At 46.4% G+C, this 20,185-nt stretch overlaps 1 protein-coding gene across 2 annotated transcripts in view; it reads right to left on the reverse strand.

The window, feature by feature from the left end:
• FAM124A (family with sequence similarity 124 member A) overlaps positions 1–19,925 on the reverse strand; it is a 75,067-nt gene extending 55,142 nt beyond the window's left edge. The window contains exon 1 of one of the 2 annotated variants that reach the window (XM_059684560.1): positions 19,644–19,925. In XM_059684560.1, the coding sequence (XP_059540543.1) occupies positions 19,644–19,680 (37 nt within the window). In that variant the 5' untranslated portion in view covers positions 19,681–19,925. The remainder of the gene's footprint in view (positions 1–19,643) is intronic. The other variant, XM_059684559.1, reaches the window with a different exon arrangement.
• Between the last annotated feature and the right edge of the window lie 260 nt (positions 19,926–20,185).

The raw sequence follows: 20,185 nt of genomic DNA on the forward strand, positions 1-20,185 counted from the left end.
GACTTCCCGAGACACCCCCCTATCTAACTTGCACAAGACCCTGAATAGCCACAACAATCTTGAGAAAGAAGCACAAAGTTGGAGGGATCACAATACCAGATATCAAATTATACTACAAAGCCACTGTAATCAAAACTGCCTGTTACTGGCACAAGAACAGGCATACAGATCAGTGGAATAGAACAGAGAACCCAGAAATCAACCCAAGCCATTATGCTCAATTAATATTTGACAAAGGAGGCAAGAGGATACAATGCAGTAAAGACAGACTCTTCAATAAATGGTGAGGGGGAAATTGGAAAGGTACATGCAAACAAATGAAACTAGACCACCAACTTACACTATACTCAAGAATAAACTCAAAATGGATAAAAGAATTAAATGTAAGTCATGAAATAATAAAAATCCTAGAAAACCATAGGTAGCAAAATCTCACACATCTATTACAGCCATATGTTTGCTGATACATATCCAAGGAAAAAGAAACAAAGGAAAAAATAAACAAATGGGATTACATCAAACTGAAAGCTTCTGCACAGCAAAAGAAACCAAAAAGGGATCCCACTGAATGGGAGAACATATTTGGCAATAATACATCTGATAAAAGGGTTATTTCCAAAATATATAAAAAACTCATACAACTTAACAAAAGGAAGACAAACAATCCAATTTAAAAAGGGTCAAAGGACCTTAATAGACACTTCTCCAAAGAAGACATATAGAGAACCAAGATGGTGGCATAGGTAAACAGTGATACATGCCACCTCCCACAACAACACCAAAATTACAACTAAAATACAGAACAGCCACCATTCAGAACTGCCTGAAACCTGGCTAAATGGAAGTCCCACAAATAGAGAAATAAAGAAGAAAGCACCAAGACTAGTAGGAGGGGCAGAGGCACAGAATGTGCTGGTCCAGCACCCATGGCGGCATTTTTTTCCAGCCAAGAGGGATATCCTGGCTGTGGAGGCCTCCCATGAGGAGCTAGGGGTCCTAACCTCACACCAAACCCCCAGCGCAGTATTTCAGAAGAGAAGTCCCCTGTAACTTTGGGCTGTAAAAACCAGCAGGGATTGTGGCTGAGTGACACAGAGGCTGCTGGAGACCCAAGCAGTTCCTCTTAAAGGGATGGTGCATGAACTTATACAGTTCAGCTTTCTCTGAGCTCCAGCTCTGGGACAACAGCTCGGGGGAATCCAGGGACATAAAGGGGGCAACTAGATTATCTAGCATCAGAGCAAGAACTCGGGGATGACTTTCTCCCAGAGAGGGGTGCTCAAAGGGGTCATTGTTATTGTGCTGACACCTCTCCCATCACAGAGCTGACTGGCAGCCATATATGAGTTTCCATCAGCCTGGCTAACACTGTTTCTCCAACCTGGTGATTCACTGAGACCCTGCCCCATCCAATTTGCAGCCCTATCCAAGCTGTTTGCAGTGGTCTTTTCATATAATTGGCCTGTCCTGGCTTAGGCTTCACACTTTCCTAAAATCTCTCAAGAAAGCAGCAGCTGGTGTCAGCATGCCCCATACCTATCAATAAGTGGTGGCCATCTACAGGTCGCTCTGTGGCTTCTGCTGGGTTACCCCAGGCAGGGGCTGACTTTACACCTCCCGGGAGGCCTCAGAGCCAGTACACCCAATGGACAACTTCAGACCATACCAGATTACAACTCTACACATCCATAAGTGACACACTGAAAAGGCAGACTCAGTGAGCACCAAAGCACCACTGAAGCAAGTCCTGCTCTGTAGGGGTGTTTTCTGCATGGCAGCTCTTCCACTGTAGTCACAGCTGGTCCTCATAGCCAATTGGTCTAGAGGTCAATTCCTCTCAGTGACACCAACAGCAATCAAGGCCCAACTACAACATGACTGTGCACACACCCCACACAGAGGTGCACGTAGAGTGCCCAGCTCAGGTGACTGGGGAGGCTGAGCCACTGGGCCCTACAGGACACCTACTATACAAGGCCATTCTACCAATTTCAGGAGACATAGCAGGAGACCTAATACATAGAAACAAACACAAGGAAGCAACCAAAATGCAGAGACAAAGAAACATGTCACAAATGAAAGAACAGAGGAAATCTCCAGAAAAAGAACTAAAAGTAGCAAGAAAACTACTAGATACTTTGATATTGTTCAAAACAATGGTTATAAGGTTGCTCAAGGATCTTCATGAGAGCTTCAAGGAACGTAGTGACAACTTCAAGGAACTTAGGGAGAACATCAACGACATAGAAAAGAACCAGTCAGAAATGAAGGATACACTAACTGAAATAAAGAATGATTTATAGGGATCATCAGTACAGTAGAAGAGTCTGAGAATCAAATAAAGGATTTGGAATATGAGGAAGCAAAAAACACCTAAGCAGAAGAGCAAAAAGAAACAATAATCCAAAAATATGAAGATAGTGTAAGGAGCCTAGGGAATAACTTCAAGTGTATCAACGTTCGCATTACTGGGGGTGACAGAAGGAGAAGAGACAGAGCAAGATATTGAAAACCTATTTGAAGGAATAATGACAGAAAACTTCCCCTACCTGGTGAAAGAAATAGACTTACAAGTCCAGGAAGCATGCAGAGTCCCAAACAAGAGGAACCCAAAGAGGCCCACACCAAGACACATCGTAATTAAAATGCCAAAGGTTAAAGACAAAGAGAGAATCTTGAAAGCAGCAACAGAAAAGCAGTTGAAGAAGAAGAAGAGATATGAATAAAATACATATCTATCAATAATTAAATCTAAAATAAAAAAATGAACAAGGAATATAATGAACAAAATAAACTGATGAATAAAATAGAACCAGAGGCATGGAACCATAGAACAGATTGATGAATCTCAGAGGGAAGAGGGGTGAGGGAGGGAGGCAAGAGATTAACCAAAGAACTTATATGCATATATGCATAAACCATGGACACAGACAATAGGATGGTGAAGACCTGGGGTGGGAAGGGAACCAGGTGGTAGGGGGCAATGGAGGAAAAAAGGGGCACATCTGTAATATTCTCAACAATAAAGATTTAAAAACAAAAAAGAGGACATACAGATGGCCAAGAGACACATGAAAAAATGCTCTAAGTCACTCATTATCAGAGCAATGCAAATTAAAAGGACAATTAGGTATCATCTTACACCTCCCAGAATGGCTACCATCAACAAAATGAATCACAAGTGCTGCTGAGGATGTGGAGAAAGGAGAACCGTAGTACACTGTTGGTGGGAATGCAGACTGGTGCAAGAGTATAGTTTCCTAAAAAAATTAATGTATTTAATTTCCATATGTGGCCTTTATTATGTTGAGGTATGATCCCTCTATTTCCATTTTACTAGAGGTATGATCCCTCTATTTCCATTTTACTGCCATTTGACCCAGTGATCCCACTTCTAGGAAAATATTCTAAGAATCCTTAAACACCAATCAGGAAGAACATATGCACCCCTATATTTATATCAGTGCTATTTACAATAGCTAAGATTTGGGAACAGCCCAAGTGCCCATCAGTAGACGAGTGGATTAAAAAAACTAGTACATTTACACAATGGAATACTATGCAGCAGTAAAAAAGAAGGATCTCTTGCCCTTTGAGACAGCATGGAGGGATCTGGAGAGTATTATATTAAGTGAAATAAGCCAGTCAGAGAAAGACAAGTATCACATGATCTCACTCAGATGTGGAATCAAATGAACAAAATAAACTGATGAATAAAATGATCCAGAAACTGTGGAATCTCAGAGGGAAGACAGGGGAGGGTGGGTGGAAAGTGACCAACTAAAAACTTTTATGCATATATGCATAACGCATGGACACAGAAAATAGTGCAGTAGGCCTGGGGGGTTTGGAGTGAAGGGGTCAATGGGGGAAAAAGTGGACATCTGTAATAGTTTTAACAACAAAGATAAACTTTAAAAAAAGAAGAAATGGAAAATCTGAACAGACCAATTACTACCAACGAAATCAAATCAGTAATAAAAAAAACTCCCAATAAACAAAAGTCATAGACTGGATGACTTCACAGATGAATTTAAAATAAAAATTTTTTTTAAAATTTATTTCTGAGAGAGGGAGAGGGAGAGAGAGAAACATCAATGATGAGAAAGAATTATTGAATGGCTGCCTCCTGCACCCCCCCCCCTCACCACTAGGGCTCCAGCTTGAAACCCAGGCATGTGTCCTGACCAGGAATGGAACCCTGACCCACTGGTTCATGGATTGATGCTCAACCACTGAGTCACACTAGACAGGCAATTTTACCAAACATTCAAATAATAATTAATATCTCTCCTCAAACTATTCAAAAAATTCAAGAGGACTAAAGGCTCCCAATCATTTTAAGATGCCGGAATTACTCTGATTCCAAAACCAGAGACTTTACAAAGAAAGAAAATTATAGATTAAAATCCCCAATGAACATGGATGCAAAAATCCTCAACTTAATATTGTTAAATTGAATTCAGAAATACATTAAAAAGATCATATACCACAATCAAGTGGGATTTATTCCTGGAATGCCAGGTGGGTTTAATATCAGCCAATTAATTAATGTGATACACCACATAAAAAATAAAAGATAAAACATATGATCATATCAATGCATGCAGACAAAGCACTTGACAAAATGCAGCATCCATTTGTGATAAAAACTCTTAGTAAAATGGAAATAGAGGGATCATACCTCAACATAATAAAGGCCACATATGGAAATCCACAATTTACATCACACTCAATGAGGAAAAGCTAAAATCAGGAACAAGACAAGGATACCCACTTTTATTCAACATAGCAAATCTTAGCCACAGCAATGAATCTAGAAAAATAAAAAGGCATCCAAATGGGAAAGAAAGATGTAAAGCTGTCTGTCATTATTTGCAGATGACATGATACTGTATATAGAGAACCCAAAGGATGCCACCAAAAAACTACTAGAACTGATAAGTGAATTCAGTAAAGTAATAGGGTTCAAAATGAATAGTCAGAAATTTGGTTGCATTTTTATACACCAACAATGAACTACTGGAAAGGAAAACTAAAAAAAAAAATCTAATTTACAATTGCATCAGAAAACTACCTAAGAATAAATTTAACCAAGGAGATAGAAGACCTGTGCTTAGAAAATTATAAGACATGGAAGAAAAAAATTGAAGAAGATACAAATAAATGGAAGCATATATGGTACCATGTTCATGGATAGGAACAATTAACATGGTTAAGATGCCCATACTATTCAAAGCAATCGAAATAGATTCAATGCAATCGCTATGAAAATACCAATGGTATTTTTCACAGAACTAGAACAAATAATTCCAAAATTTATATGGAACCAAAAAGACCCTGAATAGCCACTAGTATAATTCTGAGGAAAAAAACATGCTACCTGATATCAAACTACACTACAAGTCCATAGTAATCAAAACAGCATGGTAGTGGCATAAAAATAGACATATAGATCAATGGGACATTATAGAGAGCTCAGAAAGGAACCCACACCTTTATGGCCAATTAATATTTGCTATATGAGGCAAAAACACACAGTGGGGTAAAGATAGTCTATTCAAGAAATGGTGTTGGGAAAAGTGGACAGATATATGCAAAAAAATGAAACTAGACCACCTTCTTACACCATATACAGAATTAAACTCAAAACTGATTAAAGTTTTAAATATAATCCTATCTAAAAATAGACAAACATGGTAATTGACCATACTTTCACTACACCTCCCATTGGGAAATCAGCGAGATATGCAAATTAACTGCCAACAAAGATGGCGGTTAATTTGCATACTTAGGCGCGAAGCAGCGGAGCGAAGCCTGAAGGCGGCTCTGGCCGGAGCGAAGGCCTGGGTCCCGGGTGGCGGAGGAAAACCGGTGCCGGCAGCCAGGGGGAGGGAAGGCCTATTGCATGAATCTTTTCGTGCAACAGGCCTCTAGTATCCTTATAATATAAGGCTAAACAAAGAGAACGGCGGAACCGAACTGGTTGCTATAACATGTGCTGACCACCAGGGGGCGTGTGCGGAACATGGAGGGCATTGGCTGTGGCGGGATGGTGGAGCAGGTGAGCGGGGGTGCCAGACCAAGGCAGGGCACCGGTTGCTGTCATTGGGGCAAGCCTCTGGTGGTTATTGAAAATTTTTTGCTCCCGCGCACTACAGTCCCGCCTGGCGCTCGCACCTGCTGCCTGCGCTGGCCCCACTTGCACCCGCTGCCAGTGCTGGAGCCGCTGCTCACACCTGTTGCCAGCATCCGGCGCTGGCCCCGATCGCTCGGCACCGTCAGTGGGTGCGAGCAGCGGCTGCTGGCCCTGATCACCCCTCAGGGCTTCTCCACCTCCCCCAGCTCCTGAGGATGATTGGGGCTGGCAGCTGCCTCTCACACCCACTGCCGGGAACAGCCCTGCTCTCACCTGCTGCCCACACCAGAGCTGCCACTCATACCCACTGCTGGCACTGGCGCCACTCGCACCTGCAGCCAGCACTGGTGTTGCCACTCACACTTGCTGTGGCCCACAGTTCCTTTCAAGGTGCACAAATTCGTGCACTGGGCCCCTAATCCTATCTAATAAAAGAGAAAAATGGTAATTGGCGTACGACGATACCCTTTTCATTGGCTAATCAGGGCTATATGCAAATTAACTGCCAACTATGATTGGCAGTTAACTGCCAACTAAGATTGGCAGTTAACTGCCAACAAGATGGCAGTTAATTTGCATATGTAGGCACAATGCAGGGAGGTGAAACGGAAAGCAGGAAGAAGCCCCCTGCCACTGACAGTGATCGGAAACCCAGGGGGGAGCTAAGAGCGGGGGGGCAGGGCAAAGGCGGCCCAAGGGCCGCCTTTGCCCTGCCCCCCCAGCCATGATCGGAGAATCAGGCGCCTTTGCCGCCCTGGCCAGTGATAGCAGGAAGTAGGGGTGGAGCCAGCGATGGAAGCTGGACACGGTCGAAGCTGGCAGTCCCGGGAGCTAGGGGTCCCTTGCCTGGGCCTAAAGCGAAGCCCACGATCGCGGGGCCACTGCAGCTGCGGGTCCCCGCTGCCCGAGCCGGACACTTAGGCCAGAGGTGTTAGGCCTGGGCAGGGGCAGAGCCTGCAACCACGGGGAGCTGGGGGTCCCCTGCCCAGGCCTGACACCTTTGCCGGAGGCCTCAGGCCTGGTCAAGGGGCCGATCCGGTGATTGGTGATCGGAGGGTGATGAGGGTCAACTCCTCTGGCCGAGGCATCAGGCCTGGGCGGGGGGCAGAGCCGGGGATTGGAGGGATATGATGGTCCCCTTGCCCAGGCCTGAAGCCTGGGTCAGAGGCATCAGGCTTGGGCGGGGGGTGGAGCAAGCGATCAGAGGGAGATGGGGGTCCCCTGCCCAGGCATGATTCCTGGGCCAGAGGCCTCAGGCCTGAGCGGGGGCCAGAGCCAGTGATCAGGGGGAGATGGGGGTCCCCTGTCCAAGCCTGACACCTCTGGTGGAGGCGTCAGGCCTGGGCAAGGGGCCGATCAGGCGATCATCGGAGGGTGATGGGGGTCTACGCCTCTGGCCGAGGCATGAGGCCTGGGCAAGGGGCCAATCCTGCGATTGGAGGGTGATGGGGGTCAACGCCTGAGGGCTCCCAGTATGTGAGAGGGGGCAGGCTGGGCTGAGGGACACTCCCCTCCCCACACACACCCAGTGCACGAATTTCGTGCACCGGGCCCCTAGTCTTATATAATAAAGAGTTAATATGCAAATGGTCGTCATGCCCTCACACCATCATGCTGTAACAGCTCAGACACTCAACTCTGGGAAGAGAGGAATGGGGACCAGCTAGGCTGCGGCCAGGAGAGGGACAAGCTGCCTGCCCTTTGGTCCCGGGAGCCAGCGGCTGCGCCTGTGCCTGTGGCCTGGGAGAGGGACAAGCCACCCGCCCCCGTGGTCCCAGGTGTCAGCGGCTGTGCCTAGGCCTGTGGCCTGGCCCCGGAGAAGGACAAGCTGCATGCCCCACAGTCCTGGGCACCAGCACCTGTGCCTGCAGCCCAGGAGAGGGACAAGCCACCTGCCCTGCGATCCCCGGGGGCTTGCAGCTGCAGCATGGGCGAAGTCACCTGCCCACAGTCCCCTGCAGCTGTGGCCGGCCCAGGAGAAGCCAGACCGGGTCCTGGGTGTCTGCAGCCAGCCAGAGGGAGGGAAGCCCAGGTCCCGGGTGCCTGTGAACAACTGGAGGAGGGAATCCTGGGTCCTGGGTGCAGAGTGAGGCAGAAGCGGTTAGGTGCGATCAGACCAGCAGGGGAGCAGTTAGGGGCGATCAGGCAGGCAGAGGTGGTTAGGGGCGATCAGGCAGGCAGGCAGACGAGTGGTTAGGAGCTAGCAGTCCCAGGTTGTGAGAGGCAGTCAGACATCCCCCGAGGTGTCCCAGGTTGGAGAGGGTGCAGGCCGGGCTGAGGGGTTCTCCCCCCCACCCCCGCCCGCACGAATTTCATGCATCAGGCCTCTAGTTTAAATATAAGACTTGAAACCATAAAACTCTTAGAAGAAAACTTAGGCAGTAAGCTCTCTGATATTTACCAAGGTTTTTTTCTGATATATTTCCTCAAGCAAGGGGAACAAACAAATAAAAAAACACTAAAGGGACTATAGCAAATTAAAAAGATTTTGCACAGCAAAGGAAACTATCAACAAAATAAAGAGACAGCTTACTAAAAAGAAGATATTCACCTATGCTATATCCAATAAGGGGTTAATATGCAAAATTTATAAAGAACTCATAGAATTCAACACCAAAAGAACAAACAATGCAATTAAAAAATGGGCAGAGGACCTCACTAGACACTTCCCCAAAGAGGACATACAGATGGTCAATAGACATATGAAAAATGTTCAAGTAATCATCAGAGAAATGCAAATTACAACTACAATGAGATATTATCTCACCCCTGGCAGAATGGCTATCATCAATAAATCAACAAACAACAAGTGCTGGTGAGGATGTAGAGAAAGGGAACCCTCTTGCACTGTTGGTGAGATTGCAAATTGGTACAGCCACTATAGAAAACAGTATGGAGGTTTCTAAAAAAATTAAAATAGACCTACCTTTTGACCCAGCAATTCCACTTCTGGATATATATTGGAAGAAATAAAAAGGTGGGTGTGAGTGGAGGGGGCCAATGGGGGAAAAAACCAAGGGGACATCGGTAATACTTTCAACAATAAAGATAATTTTTTTTTTAAAGCACTAATCTAAAAAGCAACCCAAGTGCTCATCAATAGATGATTGGAGAAAGAAGATATATACAATGGAATACAACTTGGCTATAAAAAAGAATGAAATCTTGCCCGGCCAGCATGGTTCAGTGGTTGAGTGTCAACCTATGAACCAGGAGGTCACGGCTGACTCCCGGTCAGGGCACATGCTGGGTGTGGGCTCGATCCCCAGTGCGGGGTGTGCAGGAGGCAGCCGAAATAATGATTCTGTCATCACTGATGTTTACATCTCTCTCTCCCCCTCTCCCTTCCTCTCTGAAATCAATAAAAATATATATATTTTAAAAAGAGTGAAATCTTACAATTCACAATATGGGTAGACCTAGAGAATATTATGTTAAGTAAAATAAGTCAGACAGAGAAAGGCAAATACCATATGATTTTACTTATATGTGGAATCTAAAGAACAAAATAAACAAACAAAATAGAAACAGACTTATAGATAAAAGAATAAAGTGAGGGTTGCCAGGTCAGATGTGGGGCGGGGGCTTGACTGAAAAGGTGAAGGGATTAAGAAATACAAGTTGGCAGCTACAAAACAGTCACAGGGATGTACAGTACAGCAGAGGGACTATTGTCAACAATATTGTAGTGACTATGTGTGGTGCCAGGTGGTGCTAGAATTATGGGGGAGGGGAGAGGGGTGGGAATCTCTTCGTGAATTATACCATTGTCTAACCACGATGCTGTATACCTGAAACTAATGTGATACTGAACGTCAACTGTAATTGAAAAAATAAAAATCAGGGGTCCTTCATACGGGCTCGGCTCTCCCAGACTAGAGATCTGGTGGATTCTGGACCATCTAAATTTCCTGGCAAATCTTTGAATGGACACTTATGTTACTGGGGAAAAGCCTCAACGTTTTCAACAGATTCTCAAAGGGGTCATGACTCCCCCAAAGTTTAAACCACTGCAAATAATACCCTTCAAATGTTATCACCACACCTTGGCCAGATCTTTCTGTGCATAGGAATGGTGGACCTTGGGGAACGTGAGTGGGGACCCTGGCTGTGAGGACTTCCATGTTCAAGGTCTGGCCTGCCATCAGGAAACGCAAAGGCACATGATGCCTGACTGATTTCAGTTCCATCTAAGGACAATTCTGCTGCACAGTACAGTCACAGGATATAGGCTGTGATTGGGGAAAGGAAAAGGCAGGGGTAGGGCCAGGGTGAAATTAGCCATCAGTCTCTCGGCTAAGAAATCAGCTGCTGGCATTCAGCCTCTGTGCAAACTGGCATCTGGCCAAGGACCTGCCTGCTTACTCTCTACTAAACTTCAGCCCTACTTACATGGCTGTTAAGGCTCCCCTCTCTGGCAACTTACTGGTATAGAAGTTAATAGTTTTCTTTCCCCAGTGTCCCAAAGTTGTCCTCAGTTTCTACTCAGAAATCTCTCAGGCACATAGGGATTATTCTGCTAAGTGGTAGTTAGGGGACATAGTTATGCAAATTATGTTACATTTTATAGATTTGCACTCCTTTTATTTACTAGCCTCATAGTGTCCTTCTTGAATCATCCAATTTTCACTCCACTGAGTTTCTTAGCACATTAAAAAAGCACAGTATATGTAAAACTTCTTTTAAAAAACATAAAGAGCATGCGCCTTACTACTTAAAATAACCTGCATCTCTCACACAAAATGATGCACTGACTTACTGGTAGAGGAAAAAAACAGAAGAGAAAGAGTACAGTTAGTCATAGAGTCACTGAATTCTAAAGCTGGAAAGAATAACAAACTACTAACATTTGCATATCCCTTTATATATTACTAACTGCATTCTCCTAGATCTAATCAAATTTTTTATATTACTGATTAGGAAGCTAAAGTGATACTAACTGTAGGGAGAACAGGAGGCGAGGAATGATAAGGGCTTGATCTATGTGTGCAGGGTGGTGGGAAGGAAGAAGTTAGAAGGTAGAGGAATTGGCTAGGGCGTGGCGACACACTGGCTAAGGGAAATGAAAGAGAAAGGAGAGTCAAGGATCAAGAATCTTTTGGAACCCCAGTATTGGTGCACTGCATGTTTTTTTTGAAATCAGGCAGGATATAAATAAGCTTTAGGACAACTCTTAGAAATATAACACTATATAAATGCAATGATACACAACAAACATCCACTGTAGTACATACAACAGGAAAGCAATACCATTACAATATGATCATCTTAAGATGGACAGATTTTAAAGAAATTTCAGGATAACTCAAATAAAACATTCAATAAGAAAGTGTGATAGGGCTATTTATCTTATTACTAAAAATTTGTCAGTATTTTCAGCTAGGATTTCCAAATACTCCTGAGGCAGATGGGTTTCGCATATGCATACATTTTAAAGATCTGCATACAGATGGAAATGTACTTAGAATGAAATTTACATTTGAAACACATTTCAAGAATCTTAAAGTGCAATAGTAGAATTTTAGGACAGGTGCTAGCATAACTAATGCGCCTGCCAGGAATCTTCCCATATTTCTCATGTCTAAAGGCTCTGCTTGGGTCAGGACTGCCTGTCACTGCTCAGTCTCTTGACTGTCATTCTCACCCTTTACATCAGTGAAACTCTGCAAAGTACAAATCTGATCACGTATCTCTCTGGATGAAGTTCAAGCTTGATATTATACAGCATAAACCCCTCTTTCCATTACTGATGGCCCCTGCCCAGCTCTGCAGTCTCATTCATCACCTATCTTCCATTTCTGTCCACCATCAAAAGAGAAATCAACAGAAAGTCACCTAAACTCTCACGCTGCTTTCCAGCCTCTGATCCTGTTTATGTAAGTTGTATACAGTTGACATAATACGGGAGATACAATTTCACTGAACGCTATTATAACATGCTGCTGCATAGTTCCCGCAGTTATAATTTTAGATAAAGTGATTTACTATAATTTAATCAACCATTTCCCTCTTGTTGGCTATATGATTGTTCCTGATTGTTCACTTTTGCAAAGCACACCGGCAATGAGGTATTTATAATACAACTTGATACTTACTTTCTTTTCCTTAGGAAAATTATCATGTATTGCTCTTAAAATACAGTCTAAATACTCTACAAGGTTATTTACTGGAAATACTGCCAGTGAAAGACAAACTGTAAAACTTAAAACAAGTTTATGCATACTAATTAGGTTCAAACAATTTCAATCTCTGGAAGGCTATGTACTCCCAAGCTTTTTTGAGAGGAGGAGGGAACAGCAATAGGGCACCTATCTTGGGAATCACATCCTAAGAATTTACCCAGCTGGCTCTGCATAACACCTTCAGCTCTGCCAGAGTAAAGCATGAAAGGTGAATCCATGAATTTTAGGATGAAAAATTTATGGGCACATAATACAGATGAGCAGAATAATAATACAAAGATTATATATTTTTCACATACCTGACACATACAGTGGACAAATTTCCAAATATTACATTTTTTTAGTATCTGTGCCAATAATGAACAGAAAGTTAGATGCAATCCTTTGACTGTATTTTAATTATACATATAGGAATCATATATAAAAAGATCTGCACTTAAAATAGTTTACCACTGTTAGCAGCCATCTATATATATAAAAGGCTACTATGCAAACTGTCCCCTCAGGAATTTGACGGGGAGACCGGGAGTTCGATTGTTCGCTATGATGTGCGCTGACCACCAGGGGCAACGCAGAATGAAGGAAGGCCCCGGCTGGCAGCTGGAAGGCCCTGATTGGCCCTGATCACCAGCCAGGCCTAGGGACCCTACCCATGGATGAATTTCATGCACCAGGCCTCTAGTATGTATATTACGGGTACCTTTCTAAATTCTCTATTCCAGGAAAATCTTGGCATAAGAATTGATTTTGACATTTCAGTAAAAGTGATCTTGACATTTCTGTAAAACATCAGTTCAAAGCATCATGGACCTCATCTGTTACCTCAATCCATTGAATAGATGCTATTGTAATTTAATTAATTGGCTCCACCTTGAACACAAAGATAATAGGTCAGCTTGTCTTCTATACAAGATTTCTCTTTTTATCTCCTTTAAACCTGTCCCATTTTAAAATGTATTCCCCTTATTGTTTCATCTACCTGTTTATAAACTCTAGATTCCTGAATTGCTACCTCTTAAATCACAGTAAGTATTAGTCAGAGGTCACCCAAAGATAAAGGGTAGGGTATTGTTACTGGAGAATCCCTGTTGCTCATGAGAGTGAGGTTCTTGGGGTACCCCTGAAATAATTTTCAGAAGCCCCCACAGGAGAATGATATGTGGTAAGAGGCTTTATTTGTGTGGAGTTACATCCCTCAGGTTGCAATGTCCCATGCCCCTTAAACCAGTCCTGAAGGAGGTACAGCTGGGGTTCCAAAAGCAAGGCCAGTGTCCAGAGCTTCTGCTCCATGTTGCAGCATCTAAGTGAATGTAAGTCCACTGTGTGGAGTCCCATATGGCCAGGACCACATGAGTCAGAGGGAGAGGGAGAGAGAGAGAGAGAGAGAGGGAGAGGGAGAGGGAGAGGGAGAGAGGGAGAGAGGGAGAGAGGGAGAGGGAGGATGAGGGAGAGGGAGAGAGGGAGAGAGGGTGAGAGGGAGAGAGGGAGAGAGGAAGAGAGGAAGAGAGGGAGAGAGGGAGAGAGGGAGAGAGGGAGAGGGAGGGAGAAGGAGGGAGAAGGAGGGAGAGGGAGGGAGAGGGAGGGAGAGGGAGGGAGAGGGAGGGAGAGGGAGGGAGAGGGAGGAAGAAGGAGGAAGAGGGAGGGAGAGAGCGAAAGAGCGCTCTTTTGTTTAGAAGTTTAAGTATTCAGGTTTTGCTTACTTGCAGAGGCCACGCCCATCCCAGGTGTGACTGGGAGACAGGTAGGCACCTTCCCGTCACTCAGACCTTACTGTTTCTCAACCTTGGCTGCACATTAGAATCACTTGGGAATCTTTTTAAAATCCTGATTTCTGGGCCTCATCCTCCGGAAATTCTGTTTCTTTGTTACTAATGTTATAGCCTCACCCCATAACAAAGAAACAGAATTTCCGGAGGATGAGGCCCAGAAATCAGGATTTTAAAAAGATCCCCAGGTGATTCTTATGTGCAGCCAAGGTTGAGAGCCACTGCCTTACTGGGTATGAGTCTAAACTGCCTTTGTCCAGTCCCTTCCCCCAACAATCAATGGGGAACAGACTTGGAGAGTGTTAAATGCAGCTTTTGGCCAAGTGGTATAAATAGCATGTCTATATTATCTGATCTCCCCTTTACTTCTTTCCTGTAAATAATAACCAGGTTATTGCGACTGCATCAGTGTTACCTGTGGATGAAAAAGGACCAACAAATCAACCCTGACAAGCTCAGCAGAGGCCGACACGGAAGGCCTTGCAAACTCAAGAGACGGAAAGCAATCACACAGGGTGGGCTTGTTATTGGCGGGGTGCTCTTCGTGTCCCCACCTGCTGCCGATGGAAGTGGGCTTCTTGCAATGTCATGAGAAAAGGAATTTTCTGAGACTCACAAAAGAGAATGGGTGACATTTATTTGCATGGAATTAAACCCATGAGTTTCCAAGGTCCCATCTCCCTCCATCCTGCCAAGGAAAAAGTCCAGGTGTGTCATCAGCAGAGCTAAGATTAAAGCCATTGTCCAGAGTTCCTGTCCCAGATTTGCACAGTCCAGCCCAGCACCAGGCTAGCTTAGCTTGTATTTCCAGCTGCCGTCCGTTGTGTGTGGGGTCCACATGGCAGGCTAGCATACGGGCAAGTGCAAGTGTACCTCTTGCAGGAGTGAAGCAAGAGGAATGAGAGAGAATTCCTTTGTCCTTGGGATTTTAATCTTATAAGATTTTTCGTACCTGCAGTGGCTCCACCACCCCCAATCCATGGTTCTCTAGGCTAGACTGACAGCCAAATATCTTCCATGCATCACCCCGACTTTACTGCACATGCCTCAATTTTCCCTTTCTCCTAGTGATCTATAGGGAATGGACTGGTAGTTCCCTGGGGAGAGTGAAGGGGCAGCTTCCTAGTGAAGCTGCCTAGATGATCGTGCTTATAATGTCTGGCCTCCCTTTTCCTCCTTTCCTATTATTAATAGCAACTAGCTCAGCGGTTCTCAACCTGTGGGTCGCGACCCCTTTGGCGGTCGAACGACCCTTTCACAGGGGTCGCCTAAGACCATCCTGCATATCAGATATTTACATTATGATTCATAATAGTAGCAACATTACAGTTATGAAGTAGCAACGAAAATAATTTTATGGTTGGGTCACAACATGAGGAGCTGTATTTAAAGGGCCAGAAGGTTGAGAACCACTGAACTAGCTAGTTACAATGGTAACAGGCTTGAACATAAAAATTCCTAAGTAAAAGTGGGTCATGGAGGTAGTCATGTAGCTTCCTTATCAAAGGTAAATCTTTACCTTTGAAATTGTCTAAGACGGGGTTGGGGAACCTTTTTTCTGCCAAAGGCTTTTTGGATATTTATAGCATCATTTGTTCGCCATACAAAATTATCAACTTAAAAGTTAGCCTGCTCTATTTGGTCAAACACTTAATTAACTCACCCCTAATGCCTTGGCAGAGCCAGACCAAATGATTCCGAGGGCCTTATCCGGCCTGCAAGCTGGAAGTTCCCCACCCCTGATCTAAGGTAACATACCTTTAAAATGTCAGAGTAATTTTTTTTCTAAGCCTCTGGAAGGCACAGACGCCAAACACAAGGTCACATTGTTATCTTATTCCCCGCATACCAGCTCTATGTGCTGTAAAAGTTAACTATCCTGACCCACCAATGTAAAAGAAGTATGTGTCTCTGCATTTTACTTTTTATCCAGTCTCAGAGGTCTCCCCACTTTGCTGTCTCCAGCCCCCTTAATCTACAACAATGGATTTCAGGTAACCCTCCTATGTGTCCTCCTTTGATTCTAATGTATAAAATAAGCCACAAAACTGCTATTCTCCTGAGCATTTTTCAACCCCTTGGGAGTTTGCTTCCTGGCAATTGTCACCAGTTGGCTCAAATAAACTCTTACAAGCCTTTTCTTAGGCTGGACATCCTTTCATTGACAGGTTCTATATGTTCAGAAACTCGGGGCCAACTGACTCTGAAGTGGAGGTCCATTAATGTCAGATCAAACTTTTGATTGAAAGTAATCCATCAAGTATTGTCATGTTTGATCGAGTGGTTTACAGGCTGAATCTGGGAGACATCCCTAATGAAACACCCATTATTAAAGCACTAGTGGCCCAGTGCACGAATTCGTGCACCTTGAAAGGAACTGTGGGCCGCGAGGCTGCAGTGGGTACAGGGGTGGGTCTCTGCCCATCATCTGCACCCCACCCACTGCAGCCCCACTCTCACCACCGCTCCCATGTACTGTTAGCGGGTGCAAGCAGCAGCTGCTCCCCCAATTGCCCCTCAGGAGTGAGGGAGGCTAGGGGAGCCCTGAGGGGCGATCGGGGCCAGCAACTACTGGCTCTCGCTGATGTCACCTAGCGATTGGGGCAGGTGCCGGCAGCAGGTGCAAGCACCGGGCGGGACCATGGCACATGGGAGCAAAGAATTTTCAGTAACCACCAGAGGCTCACCCCAATGACAGCGACCAGAGCCCCACCTTGGTCTGGCACCCCTGCTCACCATCCCACCACGGCTGCTTGCCATGTTCCATACTCTGCCGCCTGCTGCCAACACCCATCATGTTCCATGCGTGCCCCCTGGTGGTCAGCGCCCATCATAGCGACTGGTTGTTCGGTTGTTTGGTTGTTCCGCAGTTCAGTCTATTTGCATATTAGGGTTTTATATAGAGAGATTGTCTTGCTTATTCTGTCTTTTATTTGGGTTTACAGCATTGCCTATCCCTCTATTAAGGGATTCTGTTTCTTAAGATAGTTCACAACTGTCAATAGCTGACCTGCCAGTTTTTTCTAACAAAAAGTACACAAAAGCACAAGGCTGGTTTTCAATAGGAAAGTGGGAGTCTCAAAATGACATCAATCACCACAGAAGAATATAGTTTGCTTTTAGTTTGGGCCTGTATTAGGTGGGTCAGACAGCAAAGGTAGCATTTCAAGCAAAAGACAATCAGCAAAAAAACAAGGGTAGACCTGCCAAGAAACAAGGCCAGAGAGAGAGGAAAGCCATAACATCAGGCTTATAGGGCATGCTGAGCTCTTTGCCTTTTATCGATGACAGAGCCACTGAAAGTTTGAATGGGAGAGAGACATGGTCAGATTTGCACTTCAAAAATAAGATAGCAAATGTGTACTGAGTGCTTTCTCCACTTTTGATACATAGTCTCAACAGGCAGCTATATGAAAGCTAGATAGGGTAAGAGGGGGCAAGCTCTGGAAAAGCAGGGAAATGATGAACAGCTTTTTGATAGCTAAACTACTTCCAGGGATATGTGAATATGTGGCAGACACCAGACTAATAAGCATACACAGAAGCTATTTTATTCAAATACAGGGCATTTTACCTGTATGTTCAATTTAAGGTTGCTACTGAGGCCATAAGAATTCTTTAAACAATTATGTCCTGTTACAACTGCACACTTTCATGACAGGCAGAGAACAGAAGCTCCGGTATCAGCGTGTTCAGCAAGCCCCTCCGAGGAGCCCTGGCTATGATGCTGCTCTTGGGGATCCCAGGGTGGTGTTAAATGGGTGAAGAGGGTTAGAGACTCCTCTCCATTCTCCTCTCCAAGAGAGAGCCTTTGCAAAAATGTTTTAGGTGAGCTTTGCAAATTTAAAACAAATGGACTAGTCAGTGCTTTATTTAACCCAGCCGATAATGCGCCGGTTTATATTGCTGGCTTTCTTCTATTCATGGTCCATCTAACTACAGGCATTAGGGAGAAAAAAGCCAAGGGTCTTCAATTAAAGTTGATAAATGCCACATATACAAAGTGTGGGGGGAAAGCAAGGGAGTTCAATATTCACACTCAGGTTACTACCCTGGAATGTCACTGGGTTCTGTAGTGATCCATAGATGATCACAAGTTTGGATAACAGGGAAAGACCATCGAAGGGTAAATGCTTAGGGCATAACATCCCGGATTTGGGCTAGCAATGGCCGTGGAGGCTGCAAAGAAGGAGAGGCCCAGAAGGGAGCCCTTCTTGGGGTCAGGTCGGAACCCTGGATCCATTCTGGGCTTAGACTCTCTTCCCCGGGCAGTGGTGGCAAACTCATTAGTCAACAGAGCCAAGTATCAACAGTACTTCTTCAAAATAGACTCGCCCAGGCCGAAAACCGACTTCTGCGCATGGGCCACGAAGTTTCAATCACACTGTAGTGCGCCCGCACATGGTATTTTGTGGAAGAGCCACAGGTAAGGGGCCCCAAAACCGCATGTGGCTCGGGAGCCACAGTTTGCTGACCACTCAGGTTACTACCCTGGAATGTCATTGGCTTCAACCTCCCCAAACTCCAGGATAAAGGCTGTCTGGGCAGCTCCCCCGCCCCCCCCGCCCCCCCCCCCCCCCAGGGTTCCTGCAGAGAGGAAAATACACCCTTTCCTCCTGGGTCAGCACTGCATCCTGGACATTGGATGTGGCGCTGACTCTGCACAGGGAAATCCTCGAGAGATAGGGGCCGGGTGGGAACCTTTACAATGACTTTCATCTCCTTGAAGACATTCCGGAAACCGGTTTTGTTGGGAGAGAGCTAGTTAGTCTCCAAAGGTTTGGGGTAACAGTCTGTTGAAGTGAGGAGGACATTGCTTTACATATGTCTCCATCCCACCATCTTTATCCCACCTGTACCCAAGGCAAAAGGTTGCGGGTAGGGCAGGTACACACAGAGGTGAGGAATTTCGGCGGGGGTGGGGTGGGGGGGGGGCAGAGTGGAGAAGTTGGGGGGAGGGGAGAATGTCTCAGCAAGCACAGTAAAGCCATAAAATTAAAAATACCATCCTCTTAGCCGATTTCTGAAAGACTTTTAGGTGCCGGGTGTCCTAACCTCTTTTCCTCATCCCGGAGGCCCCATCCCGGACTCCAGGGGGCTCCTGAGCCACAAGAAAGTCCTCACGGAAGGTCGAAACAGGTGCAAGAGTATCTCTTGTCTCTCTAACCACGATCTCAGGGGACACCACATTTGTCTGGCACTCCTCATCATCTCAGTGATAACAGAGGGCAGGAGGGGCTGGGGTGAGGGCTGTGGGGGTACTCTGAACCTTGAGTCTTTCACTCCCCCCCCTCCCCCCCCCCCCCCCCGTGTGTGTGTGGGTGTGTGTGTCGGTCCTGTCCCGGGCAGCCATGAACCACGTGCCCTCAGGGCTCGCCACTGCCCCTCCAGCCCCGGGGGAGGAGTGGGCTGCGGGACTGGCAGCCCCGGTCCCCTCGCTCAGCCAGAGCGGCTCCGGCTCCGCCGCGGGGTCCGAGAAGGTCTTAGGCCAGAGAAGAGCTGCCTCGCAACTCACAGACACCCCCCTCACCCCAGCCCTCGCCCGGCCCGGCTCACCCTCCGGTTTCGGCTCCCGAGTCCACACAGTCATCATCCTCGCCGCCGCCCGCCTTGGGGTCCATGGCGCGCTCCCCGCCGCGCTCCACTCGCGGGCACCAGCGTGACCTGGGACGCGCTCGCTGCGGGCCGCCCAGCCCAGCGCAGCCGGACCGGGAAAGCTCCCAGCCAGCGTCTCCCGGTCCCGGTCCCGGCCCCAGCAAACAACTCCGGCACCGCCCGCGGGACCCCGCACCGCGCCCTCTCCTGGCCACGCGGGGCTGGGCACCAGCGGCCGCTCCCTCCCCGCCCCGCCCTCGCCGCGTGAGCGTGTGCGCGCCGGGGTCTGTGCGTGCGCCAGGGGGCGTGTGCGCGGGGTGTGAGCGTGTGCGCGCCGGGGTCTGTGCGTGCGCCAGGGGGCGTGTGCGCGGGGTGTGAGCGTGTGCGCGCCGGGGTCTGTGCGTGCGCCAGGAGGCGTGTGCGCGGGGTGTGAGCGTGTGCGCGCCGGGGTCTGTGCGTGCGCCAGGGGGCGTGTGCGCGGGGTGTGAGCGTGTGCGCGCGGT

This window comes from Myotis daubentonii, chromosome 2 (assembly GCF_963259705.1).
Source record: "Myotis daubentonii chromosome 2, mMyoDau2.1, whole genome shotgun sequence".
NCBI classification, from domain to species: domain Eukaryota; kingdom Metazoa; phylum Chordata; class Mammalia; order Chiroptera; family Vespertilionidae; genus Myotis; species Myotis daubentonii.